General features: G+C 37.7%; 2 protein-coding genes across 2 annotated transcripts; both read right to left on the minus strand.

Moving 5' to 3' along the window:
- Positions 1 to 954: 954 nt before the first annotated feature.
- On the minus strand, positions 955 to 11153 carry fhad1 (forkhead-associated (FHA) phosphopeptide binding domain 1; the record flags this gene model as incomplete). The annotated part of the gene is made up of 26 exons (XM_079468140.1): positions 955 to 1110; positions 2308 to 2467; positions 2712 to 2938; positions 3044 to 3139; positions 3495 to 3586; positions 4379 to 4529; positions 4814 to 4895; positions 5023 to 5182; positions 5275 to 5381; positions 6032 to 6173; positions 6720 to 7074; positions 7151 to 7240; positions 7420 to 7518; positions 7687 to 7757; positions 8063 to 8258; positions 8380 to 8532; positions 8615 to 8683; positions 8767 to 8874; positions 9024 to 9092; positions 9204 to 9334; positions 9470 to 9593; positions 9813 to 10040; positions 10181 to 10272; positions 10481 to 10640; positions 10764 to 10970; positions 11058 to 11153. 26 exons carry the CDS (start codon positions 11151 to 11153, stop codon positions 955 to 957), a joined length of 3621 nt encoding a protein of 1206 aa, XP_079324266.1.
- A 731-nt stretch (positions 11154 to 11884) lies between these two features.
- ela2 (elastase 2) lies at positions 11885 to 13970 on the minus strand. Its single transcript, XM_079467502.1, has 8 exons — positions 13874 to 13970; positions 13582 to 13670; positions 13347 to 13444; positions 13082 to 13204; positions 12858 to 12994; positions 12618 to 12763; positions 12246 to 12398; positions 11885 to 12140 (listed from the first exon to the last, which is right to left on the minus strand). Exons 1-8 carry the CDS (start codon positions 13908 to 13910, stop codon positions 12123 to 12125), a joined length of 801 nt encoding a protein of 266 aa, XP_079323628.1. The 5' UTR covers positions 13911 to 13970; the 3' UTR covers positions 11885 to 12122.
- Between the last annotated feature and the right edge of the window lie 267 nt (positions 13971 to 14237).

Below are 14237 nucleotides of genomic sequence, written 5' to 3' on the forward strand. Positions count from 1 at the left end.
TAACGCAATATATCACACTTTAGTCAGCATCTCTATCCTGATGTCAGATGGCTCTGTAAATTAGGAACAGATGTGAGGAAGAAAAATAGAGAATCCACGCTCAGAAAGAACTACATGAAGAGAACAACTTGAAAAAGATTTCAAGTAGTGGAATGAGTTTAATCTACGGCTCTGTTATGAAACACCTGATTGTTGTTGTCAGTTTTAATGACTGGGGTCTTTAAAATGACACATGCAAAGATTAAATGACATCATTGATACGATGTCAGACATATACAATGAAAGAGATTGTATAGCATCACGTACTGTTGTGATAACATCAGACCACTCAAAAGTGAGCGATATTGTAACACTCAACCAAGGTGTCCAATTCCTGGAGAAAGCTACAGTTTGTTCCATTTATCTCAATTGTAGCTGGACACATTATTTTTGAACCTGAGCTATAAATGTCATGTGACTCGCTGCTTTTGAGCCACAGAAAAATAACAGCCAGCCATTGATTGGCTGATGGCACCATGCGAATCAAAGCCCTTCAGTGGTGACTCTCCTGAGGGGTATAAAAGAAATCAATTTCACACTTTCAAGTGCACTCGTATTTATAGGCTATATAAACATAACACATTCGTCAACTACAAAATATATAATACTAAATTGTCACGTATGACGCTTTTAACCTTTATGTGTATATGTTCAGCTGTCTGGCACTATTTTGTGATAAATCCTTATATGCAGTGCAATAAGTGCTAATACAGATAAAATCAGATTAAATGTGTATAATTGTGAAATACTATAACATTATGTCTCATCAATGTTGTGAATAATAGGATATCTCTTTGGCAAAAGAAATACATTTCTTTAATAACCCCGACTTGTTCTCTGAAGTGTAATTCAATTTGTGGTTGTTTGATCATACAATAGGAGTCCATGTCAGTGGGCCTCAGCGAAGAGGGGCAGTCAGCAACCCTCTGGGACCTGTAGAGGACTGGCTAAATCAGAGACCATCGAACAGATCAGATGCTCTTTCTGCTCCAGTTCTTGCTTTGGGGTCTCAACCGCACTTCCTCTATTTTTCATCCGCCCCTTTGAAGACTGTTTCTTTAACGCTGGGGTCTGTGTGCACATGCAAAGGTCAAGCAAGTCTATTACATTTGGAGAAAATGATCAGTGAACATTCGTCTGCCCTGTAAATGCATGTGCGTGATTACTCTCGATTAGCAGGTAAGTAATGTCATGACATTTCTAATTTGCCGGAAGCCTTTCCTGGGCTATGATGTCAAATTCAGCAGAATGGGTAAAACAGTGTAGGTTATTTTAGAACTAGTCAAACATCTATTATGCTAAAATAAAACATTTGACCCATTTGTCTCATAATCTGATATGGAGATAATGAGCATCAAAGTTTGATTTTAGTCATTCATTTTAGTAGGATTGACATGGCCTTGCTCAGTCAATATTAAAGGAATACATTCACCCAAAAATGAAAGATTCTGTCATGAATTACTCACACCAAAGTTGTTCAAAGCCTGTAAACATTTCTTTCTTCTGTTGAACAAAAAGAAAGATATTTGGGGAAATCATAGCAACTAACATTTCTTGGACATTATTCACTATCATAGTAGGAAATATTTTAAAGGTAGTCAAAGGTGACCTAGAACAGTTTGCTTTCATAAATTCTTCAAAACATATCATTTTGTGTTCAACAAAACAAAAAAACGATACAATCATTTTTCCAACAAATGTGGTTAATGTATACTCAGGATTGTCTGTTGCTAAAATGTTTTTTTACACAGGTTTGAAACAACTTGAGGGTGAGTAAATGATGACAGAATTTTCACTTTTGGGTGGAGTATCCCTTTATAGATAAAGTGTTAAAACTGTAAATCACAGCTGGGGTTTCACACACATTGGTATATATAGGGATATGGATCACTTCAGCAATATATAAATTATAACTATTGAATGGTCCTCAATGGTCATTTTGATGGTGCGGCCAAAAAATCTATTAAATTCACAGTCTGTTGTATCACAGTTAAACTACAGGCAGTGTAGTCACCATGGGTTCAGACTGCACATATGTTCTGAAGATCAAACACACACGCACATACAGTACATACACACTGATTTAAATCACCTTTTCATAGCTTTCATTCGGTATACAATTGTGATGGCCCATTCTAACAATCTTTCTGTTTGTTCTCTCCAGGCTCAAACCCTGTAAAGATATTACCCTGTATTAGAGACAGCAGAAATATATTTCTCAGAATCAGTTGTGAACTGTACCTGTGTTACCCTGTGTGTAAGTGATACCTTATTATTTCCGACGGTAACATTGTGTTGCTGCTGGTTTCTCTGCTGGTCGATATAGTCATGGAGAGTCTGTTGAAGCCGCTCAGACTCTTGCCTCTGGGTTTCCAGCTCTGCCTTCATACTTGCAAGCTCAGCTTGCATCTGATGTCCCAGGCTCTCTCTGAGATGAAACAGATAATTTTTACACTAGTAGTAGACACTAATGAGAGAGATAAAGTTGAGCGCTAAAGATATGAATTTTTCCAAAGCACTGGCACATTTATAATGCATTTATGCTATACATTTTTATATCAGTCCTCGTTTTGCATGAGAATCAAATCCTGGCCCTTAACCAATAAAGCTACAGCTGTACACGTAACCCATATAGTAAGAGAGTGAGAATCATTTGTCTTCAGTATGTGTACCTGAGTGTGTTTATCTCTCTCTGGTTCTCTTCCAGCAGAAGGTCTTGCTGTTGGCTCCGGGTGTTCTGTAGATCAAGGCGGCTTCTTAGAAACTCCAGATCTGTTTGTCTCAGAGAGACTATGTGCAGTCTCTCATCAGGGGGCAGGTGCTTTAAACTAGCAGAGCCTGACAGCTCACCCTCGCTTAGCTCCAGAGCCTCATGCAGCACCCATGCTAGCTCCAAGTACTAAACCAAAGATGACAAATGCACTTTAACATGAAATGTTGCGTTAATCTCAGGGCCATAAATGTTTTATGATTGTGTATGTACACACATGTGCCCTTCACTCACTGTCTTTTCACTCAGCTCCAGAGCATCAGACATGTCTAGTCTAGCTGTTCGTTCTCGTGCTGCTTCGGTCAGAGCTTCAGGGAATGCAAAACCGCTCTACGTGAATCAAAATGAGCACAATACCACAATAATGAACAGGTATGAAAGTCTTTTTGTGAGATTTTAGTTTTCTTTTTCTTATAGGAATAATTCGCACAAAAATGGATCCCAATGACTCGAATAGAGTAATTTTTATTGCTACTATGGAACATTTTTGGGGTACACTATTTCTTGAATTTAATAAAAAAACATAACAAATGATATGAATAAGTATTAAACACAGCATTCAATTTTATCTGGATAAACTTAATCTGTTGTAAATTGGTGTTGTTGAGGGACCAAGATATGGTCCCGTATGTAAGAGTGATATTTGTACTCAATAGAAAGGTACTCTGTCTGGTGATGCTTATACCACAGAACTGTTGGATCCTTTTCGGATTGCAGATCTTTGAAGCTTCTCAGTTTTCATCTGACCCCGCCTCTCTGGCACCCCCTGCTGACGTGCTGTGCACCACACAGAAGAAAACAGACATCATGTATTACAACACATTTACATTTACATTTATTCATTTGGCAGACGCTTTTATCCAAAGCGACTTACAAGTAGTTTTATACAGTGACACATTACTGCAGAGCAATCAGGGGTAAGGTGCCTTGCTCAAGGGCCCTTCAGTCATGACCTGCTGGCACTGAGATTAGAACTGGCAACCTTCTGATCACAAGCCCAACGCTCTAACCATTAGGCCACAGCTGACAACACAGGCATAATATAAGATCAAGTAAGGACTTCAGCATATCCTGATGTTTTAATATTTAGGGTTACATGTTAAAATTGCTTGCCATATACTAGCTGTGCATTCAATCACAACCAATCGGCATCCACCAAGCTAACACAAAAAGTTCCCAGGACAGTATTTGTTTCTTTAGTCGAAAATAAATTAAGGTTTTTATGAAAACATTCCAGGATTATTAAGAAAAAAATACATAAACATCTTGAATGACAACAAGGTGAGTAAAATGTCATGAAAATGTGAGTTGAAAGTGAACAATTCCTTTAACTACCATCCTGTAAAAGTTCTCTCAAATTTAGCAAATAAAATTAGCATTTTAAACTATTACATTTGTTACATGATGATATAAAAATGCTACTCTTCTATTGTTATTGGAACTTTCAAAATTGTCAGATATAACATTTTATCTGTAACTTAATGTGAGCGTTAGTAAAACGTTACTAAAACATATTTTTGTTAGCTGGGCAAGAACTATTAGTTTTAAAATAGGGCTCATAAGACTCACTGCTGGGCCACTTCTTTTGTAGAGCGCTTAGTCTTTCCTTCACATCACGCAAACCTTCCCGCTGCTGAAGTATCATTTCCTCACGGCGATGAACTTTGTGTTTTGAACCCTGATTGATGACATCATTAGGAGCTGTCATGAGTGCCACATCCTGAGAAAACAGCATCCATATAACAGTCAGCATGGTGTCCATGTGTGATCTGTGAAAGTGTATTGTTTTGTTGCCCATTGGTCCGATCGCATATCAATTGACACTTGAAGATGAACACTTTCAACTTCCAGGGTGTATAGTGGTAAAAGTAAGATTAAGCCATCATTTATTTTTGTTTAAAGAACTAAATTCATTTTCTTCAGGCATTCAACACCTAACAGTTGTCTTGTTTTAATTCTAAAACATGACAAATCGTAGTTTTGTTTGTAAAGTTTCTTGCTTACTCTAGTGGTCCTTGTTGTCTGAAGGCTCAAGTTCTCTAGCTCTGTGTTTGCTGCTGTTCTTCTCAGATCCTCCTCTGTTTGTCTAGCAAAGCAAAAAAGCGATTCCCATGTTTGATATTCATTCATCAGAGTTGTGGCACAAAGTAAAGTCCTGGCTTTAGTGCATCAGAAATGTAATTAAGGTGGTTCATTGTGCATAACTGTCTTACTTCAGTTTTTCAGCCAGCTTTTTTATCTCTTCATCTTTCTGTTCCACCAGCTGTGACATTCCGGTGAGCTTCTGTGTGAGCGTGCTCAGCTGAATCCTCTGGTCCAACACTAAAGCTCTGTGAGTCTCCAACTCTATCTTCTGTTGTTCACTTAGCTCGCCTGCGTAGAGAGATACACACTCCAAAAAATAAAGACAACCTGGCACACACAGAATCCAGCTGTGATCTTGCAGTGTGTTTATGGTGGGTCACCTGACATGTCAGATAGGCGAGCATGGGCCTGGGCCAGATCACGACTTAAAGCATTAATGATCTCACTCTGACCAGCCACTTCCTGTTGGGATGTGACCAAAGATGCCCTGCAACAGAAACATGCATTTAGAAACTGTCTGAGTAACAAAGTGAATTCAATGTGAATTGCAGTTTGCAAGTCCATTTATTTAATAAAACAATATGTAGGGTGAAATCGGTGGTCTTGTAAATGTTTGGGACTTGAAAAAATAAAATGTTGTCAAATTTCTAAGAAACCACTGTTGTCTTTATCATTGCAAGCAATTCTCATTTAAGTGATACTTCAAATATTTGCTACTTTATTGTAGCGGTGCCTCCTCTATGAGAAGAAGTGTTTAAGAAAAACACATGTGTAATTGGGTTTTTAAGCTAGAATTTCATAAATAATAAATACAAATGAACATCATGCATTATACATAAAAGGAGCACATTCTGCTGTGAGTTGGGAGGACCATAAGGAAGTCATTTTACACATAATAAGTGCTGAAATAAAAGATCAGTTACCCTAAATCAACAGTTTTATTTAAGTTAACACTTTTTCATTTTCAATCAATCTATATAATGTGGCCATTACATACAGCATACTACAATATTTACAAGCTGGTTTGTCCAAAGCAGGCCTTTAGCTAAATATATAAACATAATGGTAAAAATGTAATCAGATTTGATGGATTGTGAGTAATGTAGTGCAGTGATATTCATGCTAGCTAAATTATACCTAAGGGATGTTATGGTCCGTTCTAATTCCTGTTCTTTTTCCGTTATGTATGATGTGTTGTTGCTTTCAAAGTCCTCAAGTTTTTTAAGTGTGTCTGTGGTACAGTTGAAACAAGCAGAGCCTTTATTAAAAATACAGAAAACTGAAAGGGAGAGTTCAACCAAAAATTTTAATTCCGTCATCATTTACTCACTCGCTTGTCATTTCTATCCTGTATGACTTTCTTTTTCATTTCTGCAGAAAATAAAATATATCTTGAAGAATGTTGGTAACTGAGCTACCGCGGTACCCATTCACTTGCATTGGTTTTAAGTCCATACAATATAACTGAAGGGGTACCGCCATTGTTCAGTAACCAACATTCTACAAAATATCTTCTTTTGCTTTCTGCAGAATAAAGAAAGTCATACAGGTTTAAAATGACACGAGGGTGAGTTAATGATGAAAGAATATTCATTTTTGTATGAACTATCCCTTAAACACAAGCTGCCTGGGTAAGGCAGTAAACTGCTGCATATCCATACTGTAAATAGTTGGGTGCTTAAAAATCTAATTTTTTAATCATTTTAATGTTGAAACTAGATTAATATTAGATCAGATTAAATATTCATGTTTGTGATTAATCATTACAAAACTAAATCCACATTAAAATACAACAATGAATATATTGTATCTGTGAAGTTCTCACCTTTAAGCTGCTCCTCAAGTAAGTCTCTTTCCTTCTCCATTTCTCTCCATCTATCCTCGCTCTGCTGGGCTTTGTTTATTTGTTTCTCCATGGCAACAATGGTGTACGCATGCTGTCGCACCTGTTCTCTGTACTCCTCCACCTCAACTCTGTGTATCTCTCTCTCCTCTTCAGCTCCTCTCTGAAGAGCCCTCATCTCTCTCTTCTCACACTGTTTCATTCTCTCGTTCTTCTCCTCCTCTCTGAGCTGTAATTCACAAATCTTTTCTCTGAGCTCAGTCTCTTGTACCTTGGCTTCTTCTATCTTGGATTGCCACTCCGCCTTGCGTGTTTCAATTTCCCTGCGCAAGGCATCCTGGGAATTCAACAGAATTATTTCAGTCCAGCAATTTTAAAAGAATTGTTTTATTTAATGATTGGACTGAACTCACTTCAGTTTTTCTGACTGACTGGAGATCAACTTTCACCTCTTCCAGATGCTGTGTCATTGTGTTTTTAATTTCATTACGTCTCTCGGCTGCCTGTAGGAAAGACACGTGAAAGGTAAGGAGAATATTTTTCTAATTTCAGCAATTTCAGAAAACAATTAAGTTCTACTGTGCAGTATATATGCCTATATAAATACATGTATGTACAGTATACAGATGCATTTCCATTGGTGCTGGGATGAATGTCAAATATAACTTCGAGAAAAAAGGACCTGTAGTTTGTCCATCTCAGACTGCTTCTGCATGAAGTCCAGTTTGTTCTGAAGATCTCTGCTTAGCATCTCTCTGTCCTGAAGCTTTTGTATCTCTGCCTTTCAAACAGAAAGAGAGTTAAAAAAACAAATACATATAACATACATTTCTCACATAGAACTACAAGTACAAGGCAACTCAGTTATGTTTCTTGATTCATTTTTGTGCGTATGATGGATTTTTTTGCTTTATTTGATTTGTGACATTTGTGAAATACGTTGCTATACCTTTAGATTGCTGAGTTCAGACTGGTTGTCTTTGTGCTCCTGGGACAAAATCTGTAAGGCACCTAACACTCCTAAATAAAAAAATATTGCAAAGTACTGTACATTTCTAATTCATCTGTCTTTAAGCATTCCCTGGATTAAAAAAACCTAAAGATAAAAGCTAATTTAAAATATGACTAAAATAAAACTACGATAACTTTGTTTTGTACTTTAGTGTATTCAAATAAAATAATAATTATTTTTTTAATAAATATAAAACATGTACTAATATGCCTGTTTTAGATTCCACAAATGCACTGAAATTGTTTTTAAATGACAGTGAACTCTTCCATTTTAGTTCTGCTGAAGCCCCCTGGACTTTCACTCTGTGTCTTACCTCCAGTCTTCACTGACACACCTATCCCTGCTGTCTGTAGCCTCTGAGTGGCTTTATGCAGTAGTGTATTCAGGAGGTTAAGTAGAGAGAGCGAATGGGCCTGAACCCAGCTGAGTGCAGGACTCAGATTCATGCCCTGCAGGGCAGATATTTCCAGCTGCACCTTATCTGCCATGCATGTGTCTTGTACACGATTCTACATAAAAAAAAACACGGACAACATGTTATCTATCGTTGTAACCCAAACATAACGCATTACAGATAACAAATTAAATTCCCATTATCTGTTCAATGTTTCATTGTAGCAGTATTAATACCTGACATTCCTCCAGTTTTGCTCTAAACATCTGGGTCTCACCCAACATTTTATGCTGTGCACATGTTTCCTCTTCGAGTTTCGTCTCACAGTCGTGCAGTTTGGATTTGTACGTTTCCATCTGTTCCGTTAATTTAGAAAAATAGTCGAACACCTTCAAAACAAAAACAGTAGAATAATATCATCAAGAATGTTGATTTAAACAACACCAAATTAACCAAAGAATAATTTTTTACCTCTTGATCTGATTCCTTGTCAGAGTTGAGGTGTGCAGCCTTGACAATCTGCTTGTGAAATCTGTCAAACTTTAAAGAGATTTGGAATGGTCAGAGTAATAGATACTACAGCATGTGACTCTTTCAGTTGTTTCTGTTTTGTGCCCTCTCACCCTTGACTGTGTATGTTTGAGCTCTGCTTGGATTCTCTGTTCTCTCTGCTGTGTTTGCTGATGAAGGTGCTTCAGTCTGTCCATCTCCGTCATCAGAGAAGCTTGTTCCTACAGAGAAACATGACAAACGAAAAACAGACATGATATCAGATTTGATAGATTGCTGTTGTGTGTCCCAGTGAATAATGCATCAGCTTCGGGAATTGTGGGGTCAAGTGCCATGGTAAGCAGGTCTGTTTATGTGAGGGATAACATACCTTCTTGAGGGATTCTATAATGTTCTGCTTGGACAGAAGTTCATGTTGATGCTTCTGAGCTTCTTTCAACTTTAAAACAATTCCAAAAATAGTTTGTGAGAATAAAACCAAACTGAGCAATAAATACAATGTACTGTAAGCTTTGATCCATGTGGAAGAAGGATGAGAGATAATAGAAACCTTGTCCATCGTGCTCGTGAGCTTGGCATCTTTGTGTCTCACATTCTCTCTGAGTTTATCCACCTCAGCAGCTAGATCGAGAGCCTGTTTCTCACGAGCAGTCAGATCTCTCTGTAAACCGCTAACCATCGCTGGTAAAAAAAATAATAAATAAATAAAATCGTAAATAAAAAACCCTAACAGTATGGTTTCTGTAAATAACAAATATTATTGCTAATTTACTTAAAACAAAATTAAAGTCAGTATTACATAAATCGTAGTCATACCTTTAGATGATTTATTTTCACTCCTTAGTTTATCCAGCTGTACTGACAGACTGCTGATCTTCTGGTCTCTTTCTGTCAACGACTGTCCCAACATCTCTCCAGAACACGCCTGAAGCTCCAGCATCTACAAGATGTAACAGAGATCATTTTTTCACAGCAGGTAAAAAATCATTAGCTCATGGAATAATTTTGTTCATTTTTAACTCGCTCCCACAGGAGCTTGGACTTGTTCCCAGATGCTGATGTTTTATAGGTTACAGGGCCAGAACATAACACTCAAAATCAATTGACGACAGTCAAACACACATCAAGCCATATACTGTATATAAAAACAATTTCACACCTGTTCCTTTAACTGTTGTATCTGTCCTTTCTTTTCTTTGATGTCACTCTCCAGGCAGCGCAGTCGGTGTGTGACCTCTGGATCAGTCTGCTTCTTCTGAGATAGCTGGAGCTTAAGAGCTGACACTTCTGTCTTCAGGCCGGCAATCACATCATCCTTTTTTGGGGACTCGTCTTCAAGACACACAGACACGGCACAGCATCCCAAGGGACGGTGTGACCTTTCCACCTGAGACAGAATAAAGATTGGAAGATTAACCGCAGATTAATCAGAAGACAAATCAATTTTAAGGATTGGCCCTTGTCAAATTGTGGCTTTGGAAGGTGACAGTCCATCAGCGGGATTTTAAAACAGGAGGTTGCACTCACCTCCACTGGCAAGATGTAAATGTTTGGAGAATGGTCAGGTGGAGTCTTGTTTCTGAGGTAACAACTTCTTTCTGTGTTACCACTCCAACTCCCTACAAAATGGCAACAAAAAGAAGTGCACATGTTTCTTTCCATTTTTAAGTCGATTCGTAGTCATCCGATTATCCATGATCTTTAAACGAAAGAGTTAGGAACTAATAAAATAAAGTAACTAAAACATTAATAATAAAAAAAATTTAACCACGATTTTCAATGTAATTTAAAAACATGAAAATGTTGAAAAGAAAAGAAAATGTGTACCTGGTCTGTTAGAATGGGTCTTGCGATCAGGTGTAATCGGAGCCTGTTTGGACCCCGCACTCATAGGGCGAGTTCTGGTGGGAGGGTGGGGATTAATTGAGGATGTCTGAGTTTGTACCCAGGCTTGAGGAGTGACAGATCGGGCAGCCAGGAAAGGAAACTGAAAGTAAAAAAGCACAATAATGACCGTTTTTTGTCTTCCAAGTAAATGCAAACTATTTAAAGTTGTTTAAATAATCCATTTGATTTAAATAACAGAGTTGTTGACAGGTATAAACATTACAGGTTTCTCGCTGTCGATGCTGAGCTCATAGGTTGATCCTCCATAGCCAAAGTGAAGCTGGTCTCCCGGAGAGAGACGCACAGTGGCATTGTGTATGCGACAGTTATTGACATAGGTGCCATGGGCAGAGTTCAGGTCACTAATGTAGTAGCTGCTCTCTGCTTCACACCAGTCAATGATGGCATGACACTCATCCACCCCACCATTCTATTCAGAAAGACATAAAATAAATGTAATCCCTAGTGACATAAGGCAACTAAAGTAAATGCCAGGTAAAGAAATGTGGTTTAATACCTGTAGACAGAGATCAGAGTCTTTGTGTTTTCCTATTGTTGTTCTCTTAGTCTTCAGTTTAAAAACCCAGTTTAAAGTTTTTAGGTAACCCCTCATTTCAGCCTGCTAACAAAAAACGCATATATTTAATATATTAGAAACAGAACATCGGTTAGGCTAACGTTACTTGTTTAATAACACATTTACATGGCCGTAAAATAACTGGTGGCTTTACATTATAACATAAACTTTTTATCTACAACAGAACGCGCAAATGTGCATCTTTCATTATTATAATTTCTGTGTCCTGTGAACTCACCGGTATAAATGTTCATTTACATTTGTCCAAATCGTGCCTACTATGCGGACTCATGTTATGTGCCGTCAGGGTTGTCGTGTAATGAGTGTCATGGTAACAGGAATGCACGTGGAGCTCCGCCTTCAACCCCACGTCCAGAACTGTTTGTCATGGTGAGCGGACGTCAAACTTCCGCCTGGGAGTTTTATTTTTATTTTGTATTTATTCGTGAACGTTAATTGCTGAATAAATAATGGTTTTATTTCAATAGTTTTATTCTGTATATTTTTTCATTTATTTACAATTTTCAAGTCTTTTTTTTTCGTCTAGGCTACTTGACTTTTTTGGTCAAGGCAATAAGATGAACACTTTTATTATCGATGACATGAATGAATTTAGCGTGATATTTATTCTGGATTTTTAAATAGCCTATTATCTATGTCTACATTTTATTTCTCTTGTTTCATATTACTGCACTTATTCTTAAATAATGAATTAATCTTATACTTGCTTTATTTTGACATCTACAATAGAAGCACGTTAGTCAAGTGAAGTCAAGTCAGCTTTATTTATATAGCGCTTTTTACAATTTTCATTGTTACAAAGCAGCTTTAATCAACAATACAACCCATTGCATTCTTAATATTAAATGTCTTAGTATTCATATTATGCTACTGATAATAAGAACAGACGAAACAAGTTGCGAAAACAAGGTTTTTTTATTGGTTGATTTACACAGTTATCCATGATGATGATGATGATTTTGAAGTAACCAGCCTTTCCACAATTTAGTTAGTGGTCATCACCTGCAAAAGGGACAAGATTTCAATCTCACATGTATGTCCAGATCAATTGTATAACTAAAACAAAAAGGTTTAGAGTAACAGGTTGTGAAGTGCACTCCCACTTACTTTGTTGATCCAAGAAATGTAGCCAGAAACACGGGTGAAGACAGAGGGCTTCTTGGGATAGTTGCAGCCTAAGCTGGACCCAAAGCTTACAACGCCCTCAACATCCCAAGTCCCATCCGATCTCTGGCAGTTCAGAGGGCCACCAGAATCACCCTGCACCAGTGAGTAAGACCACACTCAGTTACTTAACATATAACAAAAATAAAAAACACTACTTTTAAAATAAAAAGGAATCATTTAAAGACCATGATAAGGAAAACATTTGGCAGTCTATGTATATAACTGATATATTTGTGCTCTATTAAGACACATTTGGAAAATATTTAGAAGGTAAAACAGCCATGAAAAATAACAAAAGTCTCTTAAACCCACATTGCAACTTGACACAACGCCATCTCCACCAGCGCACACCATGAGGTTGGTCACCAGGTTGCCCCACCAGTCAGACCTACTGCAGGAAGCATAGTCCACAACAGGGAGAGGAGCCTGCTGCAGGATATCAGCAATAGGGCCATTGGCTGGAGGGAAAGATGTCTTTATAAACAATATGCTCACAAACAGAAAGTTAACAAACTTCAGGATTAAAAGTTTTAGAAGTCCGAAATCTCTTACTCCAGAGACGTCCCCAACCAGTGACATAGCAGGGGAAGTTGTTGGGCAGGATATCGCCAGACGCAGGCAGGCAGGCAGGTGAAATGGTGTCAGAGATCTGAACTGGAGTCTGCAGCTTGATCAGGGCGATGTCATTGCTGGGAGCACACACAAATACAAATTACACTTAAATTATTCTATATGAAACTTGGGGTGGCTATAGAAAAAATAAGATGAATGCCAACCGGATATTGTAGGAGTCCCAGTTCTCATGCACTATAATCTTAGCAGGAGAAATGGCAATGGAGCCAACCTCGTTGCTGGCTGCCAGGTTTTGCTTTCCCAGGTAGACTCTGTAAGTACGACTTCTGCTCGGAAAAAGCACAACAAGAGTTGTTTTCAGTTTTTAATCCAATTTAACTGGCATGCAATCAATTATGGCCACACTTTTGCTCTGACAGCAAGACAAATGAAACACTAGTTGTGACAACAAGAGAACGAAATACGTACCCAATGCAGTGAGCAGCAGTCATGACCCACTCTTTGTCGATCAGGGTACCACCACATGTGTGGTAGAAGTTAGAGCCACTCTGGTACTGGAGAGATACCTGATGAAGGTATAAACAGAAATGATAATTTTTTTTATATATTTATACCAGTTAATTATATGAATGCTAAGGAACTTGTCAAATGATAACAGAGCATTTTTGGATGATATTACTATAACCTGTTGCATTCACAGTACCTGCCATGGCCAGCTGTGTGGTCTAGCATCAATTCCGCCCACGACCCTTGAGACGATAGGGTCATAGGTGGGCTGCCCACAGCCGTAGGCTGTTTCAGGAGTTAACATAAGCATGGATAAATATTTGTATATTTGTTAATTGTTCAGCATAAAGGCTTGATAAAATACATATTTAAATGTAAATTTAAAAACCATATTATAAAAACATTTATTTATTAGGCTTATTCAATACATTTCAAGTACAAAATCAATTATTTTTTTCACATTCACATGTAGAAAGAAATCATCTTACCTCCAGCAATGAGCAAAGCCAAGATCACAAGTTTCATGATGTCTGAAAGCTACACTACAGGCAAACCCTTAACATTTATATAAGTAACGGGGACTGGTTACAGCATATTCAGCAATGCATTTGCAGCAATCCCAGTATCAGTTAACCTTGCTGATAGACGTCCCAAAATATCTGTTTTATCTTAAATCATAGGATGTGTGAAATGCACAGATGACATCCTGATATGAATAGTGCTGTACATGCACATGTGATGTTATTTGGAAATTGATGAATAATTGTTTGTGTGTTATGAGGTGCACATGCACAGTATTATATGTGCGTAACAGAAGATTTAAAAACAATTTTGAAGTGTCTTTTGGATTAG

The sequence above is a fragment of the Barbatula barbatula genome (genome assembly GCF_947034865.1).
Source record: "Barbatula barbatula genome assembly, chromosome: 11".
NCBI lineage: Eukaryota > Metazoa > Chordata > Actinopteri > Cypriniformes > Nemacheilidae > Barbatula > Barbatula barbatula.

What these genes read in the sequence shown, in the direction of transcription:
- ela2 (XM_079467502.1), bottom strand. Translation starts at nt 13,910, where the DNA reads ATGAAACTTGTGATCTTGGCTTTGCTCATTGCTGGAG. An exon ending in GGCTTTGCTCATTGCTGGAG is followed by an intron (nt 13,671 to 13,873) that starts GTAAGATGATTT and finishes CTCCTGAAACAG; the next exon opens with CCTACGGCTGTGGGCAGCCC. An exon ending in ACTGCTGCTCACTGCATTGG is followed by an intron (nt 13,205 to 13,346) that starts GTACGTATTTCG and finishes TTTTCCGAGCAG; the next exon opens with AAGTCGTACTTACAGAGTCT.